Source organism: Nelusetta ayraudi, unplaced genomic scaffold, assembly GCF_046127955.1.
Source record: "Nelusetta ayraudi isolate G7.1 ecotype Tasmania unplaced genomic scaffold, CSIRO-AGI_Nayr_v1 ptg000011l, whole genome shotgun sequence".
NCBI classification, from domain to species: domain Eukaryota; kingdom Metazoa; phylum Chordata; class Actinopteri; order Tetraodontiformes; family Monacanthidae; genus Nelusetta; species Nelusetta ayraudi.
In genome coordinates, this window is record NW_027466061.1 from 9,122,146 (window position 1) to 9,143,848 (window position 21,703).

The following is a 21,703-nucleotide window of genomic DNA, read 5'->3' on the forward strand; positions in this document are numbered from 1 at the left end:
GACTTGTGCGAGGATCAGTGAATCCCTTCGCCCTGGCATCTCGCTGGCAGCCTCAGAAACCGTTTCTCACCAGAGAGAGCAGGAGAATGATTCAGTGTTTTATCTCTGTGAAGCAGTTACCTGGCCGTCCAGAGATCCTACTGCGAGGATGAAGGTATCACAAGGACGTGTGTGTGATGGTGTTTGCCAGGCTTTTTGAGGTTCCGCCGATAAGTTAGAAATTAGGGCAAAGAGACGTCTCTGCAAAACGGCGAGATTAAAAGATTATTGCCTCAGCAATCATTTCTTTTTTTTTTTTTTAGCTCAGGAAGGCAGAAGAAGTAACACGTTGCATAGAAAACCTGGGTGTATATTCTAAAATCACTTCCCTTATGTTTTCTAACTCTCTTGCCTGTTGGTGAACATGCTGCCACTTTCAGAAAGCCTGCTGAAACATTCAGTTTTGGTAAATAGGCTACGTGTGAAGTCAGAAAGGCCACTGCTGACAAGATGCTGGTTGCTGTCAATTATTGAGAATGCTGTCTTTGGCACTTCCAAAAGTTGGTTAAAAGGTCAAACAAAGCATACGTTTTAGCTGGAGACTGTAAACAGAGGGCTATGTCTGCTGATTTCTAGGGGAGATTGGTTGTTGTTGTTGTTTTTTTTTTGTTTTTTTTCTGTAACGATGAAATCTGGAAGACTGGAGTGAAAACAAAAGACCTCAAAATCACTGTTACACATTTAAAAGGCCTTGAAACATATTTATCAAATTTTTCCTCTTTAGATCATTTAGATTTAAGTTTCTTTTAACCTGACATTTGCTGAGAAGTTCCTGAATCTGTTGCAACTGTTTTGTGTGTGCACACAGAAAAGAGCTCATGGAAATCCTTTTTAAAGGACTGCCCCTTGATGAAGCTGGCACGTGATTGCGCAGACAGCCTGTCTTTCATGTTCAGTGTCGACCAATCAGAACTGAGGCTGGTTTCAAACAGCAGATGTTTGGCTGATGGGAGGGCCGACTCTTGGCCGCCATCTTGGCAAAACCAATGGGGAAAAAAGGAAGCAAAAACAATGTTTTCTTTTCACAGAGAAAAGCTTTAATTTCTAAATCTGATTGAATCTATATGAAATTTCTGTCACTACCACAACCGTGCTAAACCCTGTAGCCACAGTCATGTCTTGGTCCTGGTCGGGTTTTTGTTACCTGATGACACTGACTGAAAAAAGGTTCACACTGAAGCTTTTCAAGATGGCTGAGCACCATTCTGGCATATCTGCGCTCTTTTTTGTTGTTGTTGTAAATTTTCACAACGTTTAATGCTGACAGTGGCTGCAAGAACACTGGAACAATCGAGAAGTGGCAAAGAAACTCTTGGAGTTTTCTTCAGAGTTTCAAAATGTCTGATGGTTGTACAAATATGGCTGCAGGATCTTTGTTGTAAACCATTTGATTTTTGTTTATTTTTTTCTTCTGGTCACTTTTGGTTTAGTGGAGCAAGCTGAAAATCAAAGCTTACATGTGAAGGAGCTGCACTATAATTTGACCCGCTGAACGCTGGAACTGGTCACCGCTCCACTTGTGGAAAATGTCAGCCCCACTAATCTAGAGAGAATGCAGCTCTATGTCATATGTTTGCCCACCTAAACAAACACATGACAAACTGAACCTTTTTTTCTTTGCCTGTCCTATGTTTGTAGGTCAGTTCTCCTGCTTTGTTGCTCGGCGGTTGGTTTTTTCTGCGGTGGGAATTTTAAAGACCCCAATCAAGATTTTCCCAGCAGACAGTCGACACTAAGTGACGGTAAACACGTTTATGTCATATTGCTGACTCGGCGAAGGCAAACTGCCATGAAAAAATGCCAGTTTTCCTCATTTGACACCATCCAGACTAATGAAATAACGATAATGATAATTTACCAGTTTTGCAGTCTTCCACTGGTAGATGGGGTCAAGTTGTGCCCTCTGAGATCACTGTGTTCTTGTCTCCCTCCAAACAAATAAAGGTCAATTTTAGCTGATCAAGGCTGTAAACAGGGAGCTAAATATGCTGTTTTCAGGTCTTCTGAGTTTTTGTAGGATAATTAATCATTCACAATTTCCCCACTAGATTCCAGGATGAAAAATACAGATGTGAGTAGAAAGAGACAACAAATGTGTAATTTTTGGAGGAACATCAAGACTCGATATGTGTTTTACTTGTCTTGGCAGGCTTCAATGTTTGTGCTTGTGATTTTTATTTCTTTAACCTTCTACTTGGACGTCTACACATCTGGCTTTCAGCATAATTTAGAATTTGTTTTTTTCTTTGATGAAATATTTTTTGTCTTGTCTCCTGTTAAGTTTCTTGGCTGTCCATTGCTTCACTTGTCCAAGTCCAGGATGACAGTTAGTAGGGAATTCGTCCTTTATTATAGTTGGGCTGTTTTTCTTTAGATTGTTTGTTTGTTTGTTTTTTAGTAAAATTACATAGAAAATACAAAAGATGCAGCCAATTTGCTCTGACGCAGTCCAGGACCTCCTGATATCTCCACCTACTACTGATCAACATCCTGAGCCTTGCAAACAGGTGTTTCTGGAAGCATCCCCCTGGTTTTCCCACAGTTTTTCACTCCAAATAGAAATAATAAAAAAGACACATGAAGAAATTCCATGACGGCGTGAAACAAAAGAAGGAAGGTGTGGCCGAGGTCTGCCGTGGCTTTGATTCAAACCACTCAGGAAAAACACAGAGTAGATGGAAGACAGGCGGTTTTCTTCGGGCCTCCACTTTACACACATTCTGTTTTGTTTCACACCTTGTGCTCCTCCACTTCCTTGGGAGTGCGGTCAGTGATGTTCCCCAGAAGGCCCTGCTGCGGACTAGCTGGACCTGCTCTGGCCGGCTGCAGCTGCTTTCCAGAGAAGAGGCGGAGGACCACCGAGGTGCGGCGGCGGGGAGTTCAGGTGGAGCCGATGAGGGGCCGACTCAACGCTGCTGATGAGTTGGCAGAAAAAACAATGTGTTTTCACTCTATGAGTCGCCTCCTTCCCCTCCCCCACTCGGCCCTCCTCCATAACCACACTGGACTGTGTGTCCAGCGCTGTCGGAGAGAGCTCCGCTTTCAAAACCCACCTCTGATGTGGCCTCTCTGATCTCGACGTGTCACCGACTTCCACATCCTCCCTTGACTTGGACATTTCCTCCCTCCCTTTCCTCTTTCTCTCTCTCTCTCTCTCTCTCTCTCTCACTCGCTCTCTCTCTCTCTTCCTGACTCCCTGGCTGTAATCCGTGTTCCCCACCTCCTCACACACATCCGCAACTGCCTTCCTGGACTCTGAGGGAGATGCTGATCCACCTCCTGAAGAGCACACAGGTTCTGCAGCATGATTAGAGGTCATGGTAGTGGACGGTAATGCCTCCAAGTCCAGGCTTCTTCTTGATCGACAACGCATGCCCTTCCCCCCTCCATGCCGCTCCTTTCCCACTTTGCGATGACATGTATGAGCTTATGGAAACCAGATGTTGCAGTGGAAGGGCCGACCGGGGAGGGAGAGGGAAAAAAAATAAGCAGGACCCTGCGTGATGCTCCACTGTAGGACGACTGCTGGAGGAGGAATAATTGTGAAGGTCTACAGAGTTCAGATTTTGCGTGTGTATGTGTGTGTGTTCATGTGTCGGGTTAAATGCGCCCACTTTCCTGAGCTGTCCCCGAGCTTTCCCTGAGGAAGCGCAGCTGGTGGTGGTGGTGGGGTTTCCTTGCGGATACAGCTGGGTCAGGACAAAAGGCTGAGGCTTGGAGAAGCCTGGATCAGCAACTACGGTCATGGAAGATGTTATCTTTTTGCAGGCATTTCAAGAAACCATCCCATCGCAGACAGGGCCGATAAAAGAGGTCAAGCAGCCAACTTCCTGGCCCCTGTCTATAAACAGTGGCGGAAAAAAGGTTTTGTTCAACCTTAGAATTTTAATGAATCCCAATTATTCACGTTAAATGTTTGCCAGAGAATTTTTTTTGCAGAGGCACACAAACAAATTTGCATTATTTTATTTTCATTGTTAATAAGACAAACTATGAACTAAATTATTGTAGTAGTCTTGTACTCCGGATGTGTTGCAAGGGACTGAGGTGGAATTAACAGTGCACATGCAGCATGTGGATAAATGCTGGTGGTTGCACTGACACAGACTGCATTTGCAGACTTAAGACAGATCCTCAGTGCAACACAGTACATCACAAATGCGTGAAGTGACTTTTTTCCTCTCATGTATATTATTTCCTCCAACACACAACAAAACCTCTTGCTGACAGTTAAATCCTTTCCCACCGTAAAAGGTGCAGACATTGTTGGAGGAGTCTTCAGATGTTTCAGCAGCGAGAGAGCAGACGCGGAGAAATCAAAATATGTGTGGCCAACAAAGATTCGGCTCTCATGATCATAATACAGGATGGAAGCATGAAAGCTGAGACATCTGGGGCACTTGAGAGAAGCCGTTTCACTTTCCAAGTTAATTTTCCATGCATAACTTCAAAGCTCGGCCAAATAGAATAAGAAATGCAGACATAACTGGAAAAGAAGTATCAGCTATTGATAATTGCTCTCAGTCTCTCCTGAGGACTGCAAACCTGAATTCCAGAGATTCAAATCCTGACAGGATGTAAAAGAATCTTCAATACGGCACAAAACAATAAATGATAATAATAGTAACAAATACAATCTTCCTGAATCCGTTTGATTTATTTCTCACATCCGTCTGGTAAAGAGTCCGCTCAAAACTTTTTTACACGGAACAAAAACTGGTGATTGGACAAACTCTGCTTACCACTTCCTGCTTTGTCCCTCAAAAACTCTTCAAAATACTTGACAAAGCTGAAAGTATAGTGGCAGCTTTTTGTCCACCAAAAAACCCCTCGAATACTGTTGTTGTTTTACTTTTAATTTGAAAATACCACACAGCTCTTGTAAAACTGCCACTAAAGCAGCATAAGCAAATTCCTCAGCATGGGCTCTTCTCACGCTCGCTTCCTACTTCTTCCCTTTTGTCTTTATATGGAATTTTTAAGGCAACTCTGTGCTTTTTTGACTGTATTTATTGAAACAATCACTTCAACATCACACTGCATTGAACTGCAGGGAGGCTGTTGTTCCTTTAGGGTTCATGAATTGCTGAAGTGATAGCTCATTTCATATGAATTATGACAATCTACAAATCTACCAATATATTGAACTGTACCTTTTACATTATTTTGAAGCCACAATTTTTACATGAGAAAAAATTCCTTTTGCTGCTTAATGTGCTGCCAGCTGGAGTTACTTCCTGTCTTTTGTGAAAACTAAAAAGAAAGCTGATTGGTTGCAGAGTCTGTGGAAATGAAATGAAGACCAACTGAAAATGCCTTCAGTGAGATCCCAGAGTTCAAACCTGAGCTGTCCAGCTGCCATGCAGGGTTACACATTGAAATATTTAGAGTTAAGTTCAAATATTTAATTTCTACGTGTGCTTAGCGAGACAGATTTTGCTCCTTTTTTCACAATTTAATGGAACCAGAGTCAACACAGTGCGGAGGACGAGGCTCCTCGCATGCCCTCTGCGGTCTGGCCGTGTGACAGAGGCGTCGGTGAAATCCTGCCTGTATTCCTGTTTGTTGTATTACCGTCTCACACAGGATGTTGCGGCGCTTTAACTAATGTAAATGAAAACCATGTGTAACCCATATAGCCGTGCACCAGTCCCCTGAAGGAAAAGAGGGAGAGAAAAAAAAATCCCCCTTTCCACAGCAGAGAGCTCAGTGAGAGCATTTATCTGGCAATCGTTCATTTAATGGGAAACTTTTTCCGGTTGACTATGCAGTCACTGCATGATGCTCGCGCGGGCTATTGTGAGACACAATGGTAAAAAGCAGGACTTCCCCTGTTTGGGGAATTTACATTCATCAGCCTGCAGGCCAAACACATGCCAAGTGCAACAGGCGCAGCGGGTGAAGCACTTTGTTAGTGGCGTTGGGTAAGTTAATTGGCCGTTTGCTGAAAAATGGAGTGCAGCGATGAGTTGTGTTTGCCAGAAATTACATTTCATTTATCTGGGTGAAATGTGAGCGTCTTCGGAGTGGAGCATGCCAGACAGGGGGACTGGGTGCATTGTGGTGTGGTCTTTTGTTAGGATTTTTCTATGTGTGTGTGTGTGTGCGCGTGTGTGTGTGCGTGTGTGTGTGTGTGTGTGCGCGTGTGTGTGTGTGTGTGTGTGTGTGTGAAGAAAAGCAGTGAGTCATTTTGCAGACAGCGAAGAAAAAAAAAGAAGCTCTCGGGTTACACAGAGAGAGGGAGCAGAGAGGAGACTGTGGCAAGGAATTGTGCTGAGGCCATTCTTTTTGCCGCTCTGCAGAATCAGCTGGGCAACACAAGAAAACATCTAAAAACGCTGCTGAGCGTCTGACTCGCAGGAGGTCAAGGAGACGGCAAATAAAACCGCATGCGCAAACAGAGAAACCTGCCTAGAGAAGGAAAACACCCAAAACTCCTGACTGTTTTGTCTCTACATGTTGGCCAAGAAAATTCCCACATCGCAGTCGCTCAGCTCACGTCGTCCTGTTTCCCAGATTCCAGTGGGGTGGTTGAGCAAGGTTAGTTCTGTGAAGGTTCTGAATCGTCGAGGTCATCGCAGTCTTTAAGTCACCTCAACTTTACTCGTCCCTCAAGACAAGATGCACAATTAGTTGTCCACGAAAATTTTTAAAGGAAAAGTCATATTTAGCCCTTTGATTACAGCCTGTGCTTTAGATTTTTGCTAAAACTGAAGCGTTCTCGTCAGGACTGTGTGTTTGTAGCGCATGCTTTCTGGAAAGCCGTCTGTCCAAAAGCGGTAAAAGATTAACCGGTCCTTCTTTTTTGAAGGGGTGGGGGGTTCATTGACAGGCCAGACATATAAATAACGGTTAGAAAACACTGGTAAAGGGATTTTGGCAAAACACACCACTTTGAAACGGACCAAACTAAACGACCATCCCCCAACTCCTCGCCGGGCGCCCGGCCTACATGATGCAGTCGGAATTCCAGATGTTGCTCATGGAATTCTGCTCCATCTCTGGCCTCCAAATGTGACTTAACCCTCCTCACTCCTCCTCCCCCTAGAGAGAGGGAGAGAGAAAAAAGAAAAAACCTTGTGACTCCTCCACGCTTCGGTCCCCAGCTCCTCAAAACACGGTAACGAAGCCGAGACTAGCGGGCGCCCTGCAACTGTTCGGCACAATAGGAAAATACCTCATCGTTGTAACTGCATGGAGCCCTGTTGCTGCAATCATAACATATCATACAGGCGCTGCTGACACCCTCGCCCCCCCTCTCCATGCTCCCCAGCCTGCCTTGAGTCTGCTGCTGTTTCATTAGTGGGCTCATTAACGAAAGGGGAAACGCCTCATGTTTGATATGTTGAGCTTTTATTGGCTCATGTTGGAGGAGAGTGCAACTCGCACTTGGCACGCAGCACACAAATAAGTGCGTCTGTAACTCTGCAATGCATGCATGACGGCACAGCGAGTGCCTTTAATGTCCAACTTCTTTCTGAACTGTGCACGAAGCCACAGAGATGCGTTCTTTTGCCGTGTGGCAACAGCTTCGCATCATCTCCATCCCTGTTTCTATTTAGAATCTGGACCCAGGACGGTTTTTCCATCCCAGTTTCCAGCCTGCCAGTTTCCGAGCCCCAGTAACATTGAATGGTGCGGTTGGGGAGCAAGAATCCTGGAGGTCCAGGAGGACAGGGGATGGCCGGGTGGAGGAGTTGCGTGATCCATGTGATCTGGTGATCGCTGAAATAAGACGACAATGCCTCTGCCAAAAAGTGAGTTGTTGCTGCGATTAAAACGGAAATTTGCTCCAGAACAGCTGAAAGACTCCAAAGTCCCATCTTGTTCCTACTTTAAGATCCTGGACCATCATTCTGGACTCCAGTTCAACAGCTTTGCAACTGTCCCCCCTGAAAAAAAAAAAACATGAACTAAAAATCTGCCTGGATCCCCAGAAATCACACACACACACACACACACACACAGCTGAGCAGCTTTAACTCATACCACCAGGCTGATTGCCTGGTTACAGCACAGCAAAATGTTATGATACAATCTTGGAAGATCTAATAGAAATGAAGGAGTGGGTGTGCCCAAAATCACAGAGCGGAGGGGCCAAACCATTTACAATGTTATAAATCATACACAAATTGGAAAACATGCCAAAATCCTCAGAGCTCACGTTTGTATTTCTCCAGCGTGCTGCAGTGATGGTGATGCTTTTTGTCTAGAGTTTGTTTTTTACAGCCTCCCCGATAAATCTTCAGCGTGTTTGGAGGGAGACAAAAATTTGGTTGTGTCAGAGAAAAGCAAAGTTACGATTCTGGGGAGATATCAGTGCCCTCTGTGACATCACCTAGGGCTGACTTCCAGAAAATGCGTGTTCTGATGACACCACAGCGGTTGGACTCATCTCAAAGGGAGACGAGGTGAATTACAGAGAGGAGGTCCTGCAGTTGGCAACCTGGTGCCCAGAAAACAGCCTCGCCTTGAACACTAGGAAAACAAAAGGGATCATCATCGACTTCAGGAAGCACAGCACCGATGTAGCCAACTTTCACATCCATGGTGAGCAGATGGAGAGGGTCTACACATTCCGTTTTCTCGGTGTCCTCATCTCTGACAACATCTCTTGGACAGAGACATCACAGCAATAACCAAGAAGACTCACCTGCGGCTACACTTCCTGAGAGCCCTCAAGAAGTACAACCTGCATTCCAACCTGCTGCTGACCTTCTACCGCTCATCAATTGAAAGCCTGCTGACGTACTGTATCGCAGTATGGTACGGCGGCTGCACTGCTGCAGACAGGGAGAGGCTCCAGAGAACAGTTAAGACAGCACAGTAGCTCATCGACTGTCCTCTCCCCTCCCTGATGGACATTTACACCTCCCGCTGCCTCAGCAGAGCGAAAAAGATCATCAAGGACAGCTCCCACCCTGGCTTCACCTGTTGCCCTCAGGCAGGAGCTTCAGGTGAATTAGGACAAGAAAAACAGACTCAATAACACTTTCTTCCCTAAGGCCATAACCACAATAAACTCAAACATGCCCTGACTTTATTGTCCTACCTCCGGACTGTCTCCACACACTACTTACTGTACTCTGTGAGACATCATAATGTGCAATACTTCTTATCTGTGCAAGAGCTCAATATTAAATCATGTTCTGTGTTGTGCTGTGTTGTATCGTTATGTCCTACTGTTTTGTCGCTATGTCCTTCGTATAATTGTTGTAACTGGTGCTGGAGTTGCTTTAAATCTTGTACACATGTCTAGTGACAATAAAAGGCATTCTATTCTATTCTGAGTAGAGCATGCAAATAAAGTAAGAGACTTTTGACATGTCTGCCTCACATGGCTGCTTCAAGCACTGACAAAGTCAATTATTTTTATTTTGGGTACCTTTAAAGATGAATAGGAAAGGGCTGAGTGTTTTTTCTATCAATTTAGTGAAAGTCAAAGCACAAAGAGCCTTTTGCAATTTCTTTATTTAGTAAGAGAAGCTGATAAAAGATGGCAGGAAGACACAATCTCAGGAAGAAAGCTAGATTTTTCTCATTATTGTCATTATCACTAGTATCATTAGTGCCTGAAGAGGCTGGTTTTGAACTGAGTCGCCGCGATTTATAATCAAGTACAATGACAAAAAGAGTCTTCTTTAAGTTCTTCAAATTTATTTTCATTCTTTGATAGAATCGAGGTAAAAAAAAAAATAAAAAAAAAAGACACAGTCAAGTTTCAAGAACAAAAGGCCCCCGTCCCCATTTCACTGTTCCCCACAAATATAAAATTAAGGCCACTTTCAAAACTGTATGTCACTGTCCAGCAGGACTTTTTAATGACAATGTACAAAACACATTCTTTACACAGAGGACAACGACAATAATAGTAATAGTCATAATCATAATGACAAAAATCTAACCACATTGATATAAAAACAAAAAAAACTGAACAAAAAACAAAATGAAAAGGAAGACACATTTATTGCTCAACTCTGAGTTTCATCTCGTGCTTCGCAAGGATTCCTGGATTGTTTTGATTCCCTTTTATGGGCCACACTTGGGCACTGACACACCACTTTACTGGAAGTCGAAAAGACACGATGACTACGCTGCTGTGGTCTGTGTGTGTGTGTTTGTACGTGTGTTCGCGTGTGTCAGACTTAACGAGCAACCAAACACGCTCTTTTTGCGCACTTTTGAGGAAACATGCTGGGATGGGCGTCGTGACGGGTCAAAGCAGGGACTGACGCGGGCACAAACACTGACAAAGAGATTTTTTTTTTTAAATGAAGACATTGAAAAAAGGCTAAACCAAACAGCAATGAGCTGGCGTCGGTAACCGCGAGGCAGGCGGGGACAGATTGGGCGGCAGCAAAACGAGGTTAGAAAGGGCAAAAACAAGGAAACTGGCAGTGGTAAGAATACTTTAGGAAAAATGCAAGTCCTTGGTTTTGCCTCTATTTTTTTTTTCTTTTTCCTGCTTCTTCGGCACATAACACTTCCTCTAACTTCACCCCGACCCTTCCACCACCACTCATCCTTCTCCTTCACCTACCTCCCTCCCTCCTTCCCTCACTCTTCCTACACCTTGTCCAGTAAGGAGCGCTGGCAGTAGAGGAGTCGGCGTGGGTAGCCGTACCGGCGGAAGAAGACCAGGACCGCCAGCGTGGCGATCACACACACCAGCAGGAAGAGCGGCAGCACCACGGCCGCTGCTCCGCCGCCGCCGCCGGAACCTTCCTCCTTGTCCACTTCGATGATGATCACCTCCGTCTCCTCCTCCTTCTCCCTTTCCTTCTCCCTCTCTCTATCTCTAGTTTTGTCCTTGTCCTCCCGCTCCTTCTCCTTCTCCTTCTCCCTCTCCTTGTCCTTGTCCTTGTCGTGTCCGCCGCCGCCCTTTCCTCCATCCGTCTTGGGGTCCTCATTGGGGCAGCCCATCCAGTCACGCAGAGCCGACTTGGGGTATCCCGGCTCCACGCGCATCATCTGGTTGTTGAACTTCCAGTACTTGTTGGCTTTGTAGAAGTAGGTGTACGCTGTGGGCCACGGAAGATGCCGTGAGTGAGAAACAAAGATGGACCGAATAGAGGAAATGACCACCAGTGCTATCAGTTGGTAGATGGGGAGCGCCGCCTTACCTTGGTCTTTGCTCATGAAGGCTGCCTTGATGTTGTCTGGAGCTCCCTGCCACACACTAACCGATTTCGGGTAGCCGTCATCAACACTTCGCGTATCTTCATTGAAGCGGTAGTACCTGGAAATAAAAGCGGGAAAGGTCAAATTAGGGCGATTGCTCTGGTCAGATTCCTCTGTGCCCAAGACTTATACTGGCTGGCATCGCAACTTCAGTGTGTCTACAGTAACTTGAAACCTTAGGCAAGGCAGTTGATGCTTGAAAGAAAAATGTGATGTACAACTTGAACATACAGTACATGCAAGAGACTTGACTTGGAACTTGTTTTAAGTCAATACTCGTAAGGTCCAGAACACCTCAGTTTTAGCAGTAGGTGAAAAAAAAACCTCAGCAAGTCTGTTAGAGGCTGTAAATAAATAAATATAAATGGCCAGAAAAGTTAATTGATCTATGTAGAATATGGATCCTTAAAAACTAGTTCCTCGCTCAAGACTAGATTCATAGAACTCCATGGTCTTTGTGTCATATGAAAACCAGCATGTACCTCGGCTGACATTTGTCTTTCATCAAATAGTCACACCTGCAGCTTAGTTGTTTTGTCCTGAGTTTGCTAAACCTTTTCTCTCATAGTTTGAACCTGATTTTGACACACTTAAAACAATAATAAAATAATCTTTGGGACTCAACTCAGCACTCAGCTATTTTCTGTTACACTTTAAAGGAGATGAAACCAAGGAGGAACCTGTTGGTGGTACAGTCCACCAAAAGACACTGATTGGTCAGGATCAGGACTCTCACATGAGCTGAGAACCATACAGATATACAGAAGTTCGTCATGCAATAACAGAGACAAGATACTTAAGGACAGAGCAGAAATTGTGTTTTCTAATGCCAGACACAAACATACACTTTCTGTTTTTCAGTATCGAAAGCATGGGCGCAGTCTCAGTTTGTTCAAATGTGAGTATTCTCTATTCTTTTCTCATTTGAGGCACCATTTACACTGTGATTACAGGGTGCTGTGCTTTGCCCAAACTTTTTTCTTAACAATGACTTGGTTTACTGGGATCTTCAAGGCCTGTTTAATGTGTAATTCTGTGTCCAAGCAACTGGACCTTATACGGACAACACTCAGACACACGCTGTCGCTGGTAGAAGTGACGCAGGTAGGCTTTATGTTCAGTAGCGGTAGTTTATAAAAACAAATGTTCAGCCCTTCTTTTATTTAGGGATCCGTTGCATAAACAAAATAGGATGACTAACTTGTTTGCTCTGAAGAAAAACGTCTGTCCGGTTGGGGTGTAGAAGAGAGCGGCGTCTATCCGATCCCTGGGAAGTCCGGAGCCCATTTCAGACAGACTCTTGGGGTAACCGGCATCCAGGATTGACTCAGTGAAGACCCAGTACCTGTCTCCTGGAGAGAGCAGCCCAGAGTCAGCGCAAAGACAGTGATGACTGTTTTGAAAGGAGAATATTGGCATTTGCTTAGTGTAGCCAGACCCACCTTTGAAGAAAGCAAACTTCCCATCATCTCTTTCAAAGGCAGAGTTAACATGAGTAGGCAGGCCCCTCCAGAAGTGACCGATCGGCATGGGGTATCCGTCCAGGACGTGGTTGTTGCGCACCCTCCAGAACCATTTTTCCTGGAAATCGAAACAGATTTTCTTTAGCATCTGCTACCTTTCAAAAAAGAAACTCTGCCTGGACTTCATTGGCAACATTACCTTAAACACAAACATCTCGCCTCTAAGGATGGCGATGGTGTCAAAGTGTCCGTCGCAGATGTTGGGTCCGAAGCGAGGCTTGTCCGGAGAGTAGGTGGGCTGAGGGTTGTTGTCCGGTGATCGAGGTGTGACAGGAGGAGGCTGAGGCCCGTGTCCAGAGCCTGTGAGACAAGAGACGGGATGATGATAATGATTTTCGTTGAGCTAACACCACCTCATACACATCATCAAAACCCTTGCCCTGTAAGACCAGATCTAACTAAATGATGTCATGCGTTGATGATGGGTTTAGAGAGCAGTGGGCGACTGGGAGAGAGCAGACAGCAAAGATAACGTAAACATAAATTATGCAAAAATAGAAATGTTTCAGAGGCGGAGGTGCTCAAGTTGTGGGAGGTAGTTTATGAATAGCATAATAGATTATTTTGGCACCTAGAGCCTGAAATGTTATTTTTTTTTTTTTTTTTTGACCATGATCGGTGGGTAACGCACCGTAGAGTTGCTGAATGCCTCTGCGGTCATCGTCCGGGAGTAGGAAGTTATCGGTGTCCATCCACTGGTAGAAAGGAGCCATGATGGCCGAGGGGTCGTTGGAGTGCTCCAAGCCAAGCGCGTGACCAAGTTCGTGCACAGAGACCAGAAAGACGTCATTCCCTAGAACGATGTCAACACCATCCAACATTAAACTTCATGAGAAATTGCGGCCTGAAAGAAGAAAAACAATCTTTCTCTATTTACACGATCCGACTGTAAACAAATGCTTGCGTCACTGCTAAGTCCAAAATCGAGCTGTTGGCAGCTCATGTGAAGATGCGTCAGAGACGGAGACTGCTGATGTTGCCAAACACGCGTCTGCTGTGCCAGAAACGCTTCTCCTTTTTTTCTACAGCATTCTGACAGACGTACCGACTGAAGACCAGGCTTGTCGCTGCTTGCCTTTCTCACAAGAGCAATAATGAAATTCCGTCTTCCCAACAAAAGTTGAGGAATTCCCATGTTGTTGCCATCACACATAACAGACTCTTACCTGACAGATCCTTGTTCCCGATCGTCCATGGCTCGGATGCGTCGAAATGGGTGTCGCCGCCCATGCCGGGGCCGGGGAAGTAGGCGTGGGCTAGGAATCCCCCCTCGCCGTCAAACGGACTACTGTCGCCGTGAAAACCCTCAGCGAAGAAGATCATGATGTCGGCAAACTCCTCCACCTTGTCGCGGATGTAGCTATAGGGTATTTCGCGGAAGCGGAGTGGCGTGACGCTCTCCCACACCTTGAAGGCCTTCCTGATGGCTTCATGGGTCTCGTACTCGCCCACCTTTGGGGTGTAGTTCTGAATGCTGGACGGGCCAGTGGTTCAGGGTGTGGGTATGTCAGTGAGAGAGGTATGACAGACACATGAGTGACCTCACCACGGTGCTGAATGTACGAGATGCTTAAGGTTGTGAGTGATATGTTGGGAAAACAGCTTTAGGTCGTCACGCCACGTCAACTTACGAGAATGTGACTTCATTCTTCGTCCACTTCAAGCCCTGAATGGCGTATCGCTTCCTCCTCCTCAGGTTGCTCTTGAGTTCGGAGCCAAACTTATCCGGCACACCGCATCGTGGCCGCTTCATGGCTCTGCCAAAGACAAGAAAAAGGGCACATTTAATTTCTTAAAAAATGGGATAGTGTGGCTGAATTCCATGACAGAGTTGAGCCTGTTGGAAGGTCGTCGCTCACTCAATGGTGTTGGGGTCAAAGGTGCCGGTGATGGTGAGGCCGTAGAACCTCTGCATGGCAGCGATGGCCGAGGAGATGGAGTGGGGGGAGCGGAGGGAGTGGGTCCTCATGTCCCCTGGTGGCAGGTAGCCGTACTGCTGCAGCCATGACTTAGGTAGAAAACAAAGAGAAAAAGGAGTAAGGACTATGCATTACTGCAATATTAAACCGGGGTGGTGGTAGTTCTGGTGGGAGGACTTCCCCCTAAACATGGATGAAAAAGTTACAGTCAGTAGTTACAGTGAGAAATATGTGACAGCTCACTCGAGTCCTTTTTGTTTATCAACATCAAGAATATAATTATTTGGTTTGATGATGACTGTGAGTAACAGTGACAACAAGTCCAGGATGTTTTTATGACATAAACTCATTCCTCGCTGGCAGCGAAAAAAACATATTCTTATGAAAAACATCCTTGCTTCGGGTTTGTTTTTTTGTTTTGTTTTTGGCCGTCGGGTTTTTGGACACTAGCATGGTTTCCAGCACCTGGCGTGCCTCTATTTCAAGACATCAAACAAATGGTATTCAACCGCTGGCCAGATATTTGGTGAGAGCCGTGGTTGAAGAGCACAAGAAATAAAGAGGGTTCAGGTTTCAGCGATTCACTGCAAAACAGAAACTCTGCATAACAGAAAAACACACCAAAGCCAAGTAGTTAATGATTACCTCCTGTTTCTACACTGATGTTTCTCTTCTGCCTCACGTTTGACTACAAACTGATCTCATCTCTTTCTATCACCGAAACTGGAGCACATGTAGGAACAATTAACCAGAAAAATGTAATGTGACGCCTGCTGCGTTTGAGACGATCCCAGATCCTTCACGCTCCTCCTGCATTCACTGCACTTCCACTCTCCTCAGGAGTCAGGATTCCAAGCGTGTCATTGTGTTACACTCAAGTTGCTGTTGTAAATCAGAATAAACCCGGTCAGTGACAACCATCGTTGACGTTAGCAATGTTAGCTCGTAACGTGATTATGTGCACATTGAGATGCTTTAACGAGCCCAATGCTGTCTGCTTTGCAACTTTTTCATGACAGTAAAACAACAGAACAGATGGCCAAAATTTAAGCTTTCATTCAACTCATGATAAACGGTGCAGCCATACAGAATTGCTGACTGTTTATCGTGTTCCCTCAACTTTATAGGGATGTGTTATTGGTGATGTAGCTGGCAGGAAACTTCTGACTCAGGATTATAATGGTGTTCCTTTATGGCTGTGGTGGTGAAAAACAACTAGCTGACAAGCTTGTGTAACAGAAAATGGCAAATGTATGCAACTATTGAACTAAAACTAAACTAACCAGAACTAAACTCCAGCGAACTAAGCTAAACAGTTAGTCAAACACTTCTGTCTACGCAACAAGCTTGCCTAAACTCTACCTCAGCTACAGCCAGGAAAAATGCCCCGAGGCCATTGAAAGCCGAGCCCACTTTGTGAGGCCCTTTCAGGATGTATTGTCTTGTTCCACTATTAGGGTAAAGGTCACCTATTGCAGTGCTTCTTAAGGTGGCGTGGTCATACATGTTGGGGCTCGATGTAATCTGCATTTCGACTGGCACAGTGTGCGCTTTTGCAAAATAAGTCAGCAAAAGAGCAGGAGGGTAGGGAGGGCAGATAGGGAATGTCCCGGGTTGAGAGTCAGGCCTTGGGCAACCTCCAATCGTGCAGCAGCAGAGTCAGCCACTAATTTAACTGGGACTTTTCTTCTCTCGCTCTCTCTCTTTATCCTCGCATCCAAACCTCAAAGTCAAGCTCTTCCCCCCACGCTAATGTGCCTGTCTCTCCTCCCCGCCCCATCTCCTCTCCTTCATCCCTCTTTCATGGAAAACCCAAGTCTACGCACCGCGTGACTGACCGCACCCAGCGCCGCTCATTCACTGCAGAACAAAAAAAATCCTCAGTATATGAAGTCTATATCAATCTATCAATCACTGCAGGAAAAAAAATCTATATGAAGGCTGCTAAGTGCAAAAAAGGCCAAACGCATCCGACTGCCTCATTTCGGCCATTTTCCGCTAATGATGTGCAGCCGATGCAAACAACCACTGCCGCCGCCGCCGAAGGCTGTCTGAATATGTGGTCTATATGTTTATTTTCACGAGGGAGCGGCAGGAGTCAATAGCAGGATTACATTCTGTAGGCTCTAATCTCACTCTGTCCGTCTGTCTGTCCGTCCCCCAGAGTCATGGAGGTCTCTGTGTTTGGATTTGGCCCCCCTGAATGAGCCCTTTCTGGTTCTGACTCACCCAGGAGGATTCGGGCCGACACATAAAGACGCAGTGTTTGCTACTGTTACAGCACATCCACACCAGCGGGAAAGTCAAACACAAGCACTCACACACACAGACTCCCGCATCCCAGAACTGGATGTGATTCACGCCGGGAGGAAAACTGGAATGGTGTTTTCGGAGATGATTTGACTTTCGGCTGAAACCTAAATCTTCGACTTTGCACGCCGGCCTTGTTTTTCCTCTGAATGCTGAAGTTTTCCCTGGGCCCAGTCAAAAGGCCACTGTTAAGTGACACTGAACATTTGTTTCGACTCTCTGCGCTCCCACGGCTCCCTCAGGTGACTCGACAAAGTCTTATTCACCGGCAGCACTCGGTTATTTTTGACCTGGCTAATGAGGTGGGAAACCGTCGGTGGTAGCAGGAACAGGAAATGGTCACAGTTTACAGTGGCGCTGGAGATGACAGATGCGGCTAACACTGCCTTTTGAAGTATTGCGGCGGTTCCCAGCATCCCTGCTGGGCGGCAGCCAGACAGACTAATGTGATTTAGCTGATGCTAGTTTTGACCATTTGTGCCACTTCTGACTGTTCAGCTGTTGTCTTTAAAAAATACAATTTAATTCTCATCTAAATTGATTTCAGTGAGTAGAGTAAAGAAATCTGATTGGCCAGTTGTGAATGCTTGTTCATCCAATCACCTGCCAAGATAGTTCCCCCCCGCAAATGTCGCCCTCCTTTCCAAAAGTTTTCCACCTGCTTCACCAGATGGAAATGTGAATCCCGTTCCAAAGATGTGTGAAATCGTCCAATTGGCGTGCCCAATAAAAAAGCCATGTGTTGATAAACTAAAGGCTGCTTCATGTATGAATCTTCATGTAATGTATTCAAAATTTCTGCAAGGGAGTATTTCCGTCTGAAAATCACCAGCCCTGCAGAACTACTTTTAGAAGGAATCATCCAGAACTTTGAACAGAGCGGCTGGTCTGCAGAGATACGACGAGCTGATTTATTTATGGGGAATGTTTACGAGAATCAAGCGGTGGTCGGGGCAGATGTCCCGCTCCGACCGAGTTGTTCCATTTGGCGAAGGAGGTCCAGTGGAAACTCTGGACAAGTTGGCCTGGATCAGGCAGGGTTATACAGCACACGTACGCATGCAGGTGGCTTTTTATTACACCTCCAGTCACTGCAGCCAGGCAGATGCAGAATTATGTCAGATATCATAAACATGCAAAATTGTTGCTCCCGCTTTGCGAGCTACAGCTCATCGCAGGTCGGAGGTGTTCAGAGGCACCGAAATTAAACAAATTTGCCCACACACGCGCGTGTGTGTGAGTGTGTGTGTGTGTGTATGTGTGTATGTGTACTTTTTAACTGTGCAGCTGCTATCTATTAAAACAAAGACTCTCCATCCAACAACAATAAGAGCCAGCGTGACCGAACAGTGGAAAAACACGCACACTTCGTCTCACATGATCTTCTCCCCACCCTTGGCTCATCATCCGCTTCCTTTATTAACAGGAAATGAGGTAGTGCCTTCATATTTAACCTCACTTCCTTTGACACCTCCTACTTCTCCCTCCATCACTGGGGGATGAGACACGTCCACACAAGATGTGTGACGTGACCGCTGAGATTTACATCCTGCCCAATTCCAATTAGCCCCACTGAAGGGCAAGGTCTCTTTTCTTTTTTGCTGCCGGATGTATGAATAGGGCAGCGCTCCCATTGCATCACTTCCATCATCACAATGACTTGCTTTCTAGTCAGCAACAGCGTCCTCACTGTGAGCTTTGTTGCTTTCATCGTCTCGTCTCCATTCGTCTTCCGCCTCCCGTAGATGATGTCAGTGCACAGCCATTTATATGCGTGCATCAAACACACACACACACACACACACACACACACACACACACACACACACACACACACACACACACATTTTCCTCATTCTCTCTGCAACAGGATGTGACTTATGCGTTTATGACTCAAACCTAAATATACGTCATGTGGCTATCAACCTAGTTAATATTTTTTCCACATAGTTCTAATTCTAAACTTCACTTCCCTTTATCAAGCATGAGACGTCAGACTGACACTGCTTGCTGGGTTGCATCTCTGCTCTTTTATTTCTGAAACTTTTCCACCGCCCCCTTTTTTTCCCTGATAGAAAATGATTGCCTGCTATATTGGGGTAGTTGGTTTGGTTAAAGTTGCGCATGAGTACATGAGCACCAAGAGCTAATTTGACAGACTGTAAGATATTTTTTTAGAAAAGTTTTGAAAGTTTCAAAAAAACTAATTACTTTCTACACTGTTAATTCTCATGGGAGAAAAAAAATCTACCAATTGTTTTTTTTTTTAACATTTGTTTTTTTGGTGTGAGCAGATTTAACTATAGATACACTTGCTTGACAACTTGCTCCTCCTCAGAGCAAATGTGTCTAATTATTGTAACGTGTGGATTTTCTTTGTTTGTCCTTTGTCAGAGGAGCAACATATTCCGCTGATGTTTTCAAGTATATGTGCTGAAATCAGCACCACATTTGTCTATTAAGCTGTCTTTTTGTGTGCGTGTGTTTCAGCTTTACCACTTAAAAGTTTCCCTTCGGTGCTTTGAATAGTTGTGGTCCAGCTCTTTGCATCGTCCAATATGTAGGTCAGCTGAGTTGAATTACATCTCTTCAAGTAACACAGCTGGAATTATTATTCCATACATAGACCACAGGTGGGACACGATGAATCAGAGAGCTTTTATTTCTGTGTGCGTGTCTGCGTGTGTGTACATGTGTGTGTCAGGATGACCTACTAAAAGTAGTATGGCTTGTGTTGTGATAGTAACAATCAGCACACAGTGGTCTCGGGGTGACGCAGGCATTGAGGCCATTGTTATGGGGTGGCCCTTTTGCTTCTTTCTTGTTTGGAAGTGCCGACAACAAGGCGAGCAACCAGTGCCTTCTGTGACATCACAAAGGGCTGATTCCCAGAGCAGCATATCTTTTGTCACACGCATTTTCTGAAAAGTGGTGCAAGCTGTGGAGTTCACTGAGGGCGTGGAGACCCATATTATTGGAAAACATTATTTAAGTGAATTTATAATAATTAATGATATAACTTGGATAATAAGGGGCCTTTATTATGGAAAATGAGCATCAAACTGTCTTTTCTCCACATCTAAGGGCTTCATCGTGGCTGAGATGATGCTGATTTACAGCATATACTCATATTGTGAAAGATAAAACAGCCCCCACACCTCCCCCACTCCCTAGATTCTGCCTGGTTCCAAACTCAAGACAGATGTCAACAATTACATCTTCTCCTCTCAACAGACCGGCGGTTATCAGTGCCTCCTTCTTTTCTGTCTCGCCCTCGGCCACAACACAAAGTCCTCCGCTTCTCCGCATTTGCTTTCTTCCCTCCCACTATCCCAAGTTTTTTTTTTTTGTTCGTTTTTTTTCTCTCCTGCTTTTTTGTCTGTTCAGCGTTTCCCAGAGTAATCAGTGGATCTATCGCAGCTTTGTGCTCCTTCCTCCAACCCCTGGATCACAGCCCTACTCAGAATTCCTGATGTTGATTATTATCCCTTCACAAAGCCAAGTTTAAAAGCCCCTAAGTGCTGTTGTTTTGTAGCATCACTTAATGATGAAAATAGGGTTTGTTTAGCGTCTTAAGAAGGAACTTTAACTCAATTTCAAGGGTGCAACAACAAGACCCAAACTGAACATATTATACACTATATCATTAAATTTATCAATCATATGATATTGTTTCCTAAATTCCTTGACAACTTGTGTGCCACATTTTATCTGTTTCACCAGCACTCCAGAAAACCCTTCCGTTTTCGTTTGAAAGGTCTGGATTTAAAAATGGATTTAAGATTCAGAAATTTCGTGTTTTCCCGAACATCTGTGTGTGTGTGTGTCTCACCTCTGGCTTGATCTGTCCCTCCGTGTCCCTCTGTGCGCTCGGCTCCCACACCACCGCCAGCAGCAGCAGCAGGACGAGCGATCTGACCTCTGGTGCCATCACCGAAGTCGCCGAAAATTATAGCGGAAAAAACCGAGCGGGGAGGGGAAAAAAAAAAAAAACACTGACAAATCTTCCGGGAACGCTCGGAACAAACGGACCCTCGCTGTCAGAACATTATCGGCGCTTCAACTTAAGACACTTTTCGAATAACTTCCGTGCACGCAACAAGCGTCTCCAGCGGATCCGCGTCTCTCTGCCGTCTCTCAGTCTTTATCCAGCCTCTGCATTCTTCTGAGAGTTTACGTTGCTGGAAGCAGGAAGTTTCGATTTTTTTTATTTATTTATTTATTTTTTCTCCCCCTGCGGACTGCGCCTTTAAAGATAGAAAGCCTACAGTTTAGCGTCCTAGTCAGGATCGCGCCTCGCTCCAGATGTTGCCGCCGTCCTTTTGTTTCTGTCCTGCAGCTGTCGCCTCGCAGCCCGCACCACTCTATCGGCTTATTTTGATCCGCTTCTCCTCTCCTTTGCTCTCCTCTCACCGCTGCAGACGTGGTATTTTGATCCTCGCAGGACAGAAGAAGGCTGCAAAGCTCCCCCTCCAAAAAAAGAGCGCCGCCCTCCCACAGCTCGGACCAACTTGGTGACCTTCGCTGACAATCTCAAGTTTCAGACTTTACATATCAGGTTATCATTTGCAGCAAAACTCTTTAGTGGCCTTTGTACTTGTTCGACTCGGATGGCATGAACAATAAACATTAAATAGTAATAAATAAATAAATAATGCGCTGCATATTCTATTTGGGAACAAACAGAAACATAAGAAACAAAGAAAAAGACTCATCAGTCTCATTAATTTA

General features: G+C 45.2%; 1 protein-coding gene across 1 annotated transcript; it reads right to left on the reverse strand.

Moving 5' to 3' along the window:
- Positions 1–9,674: 9,674 nt before the first annotated feature.
- On the reverse strand, positions 9,675–21,408 carry mmp14b (matrix metallopeptidase 14b (membrane-inserted)). The gene is made up of 10 exons (XM_076020576.1): positions 20,805–21,408; positions 14,603–14,751; positions 14,375–14,500; positions 13,910–14,217; positions 13,375–13,536; positions 12,883–13,043; positions 12,663–12,801; positions 12,422–12,572; positions 11,163–11,278; positions 9,675–11,060 (listed from the first exon to the last, which is right to left on the reverse strand). Exons 1-10 carry the CDS (start codon positions 20,901–20,903, stop codon positions 10,606–10,608), a joined length of 1,866 nt encoding a protein of 621 aa, XP_075876691.1. The 5' UTR covers positions 20,904–21,408; the 3' UTR covers positions 9,675–10,605.
- Positions 21,409–21,703: the final 295 nt, after the last annotated feature.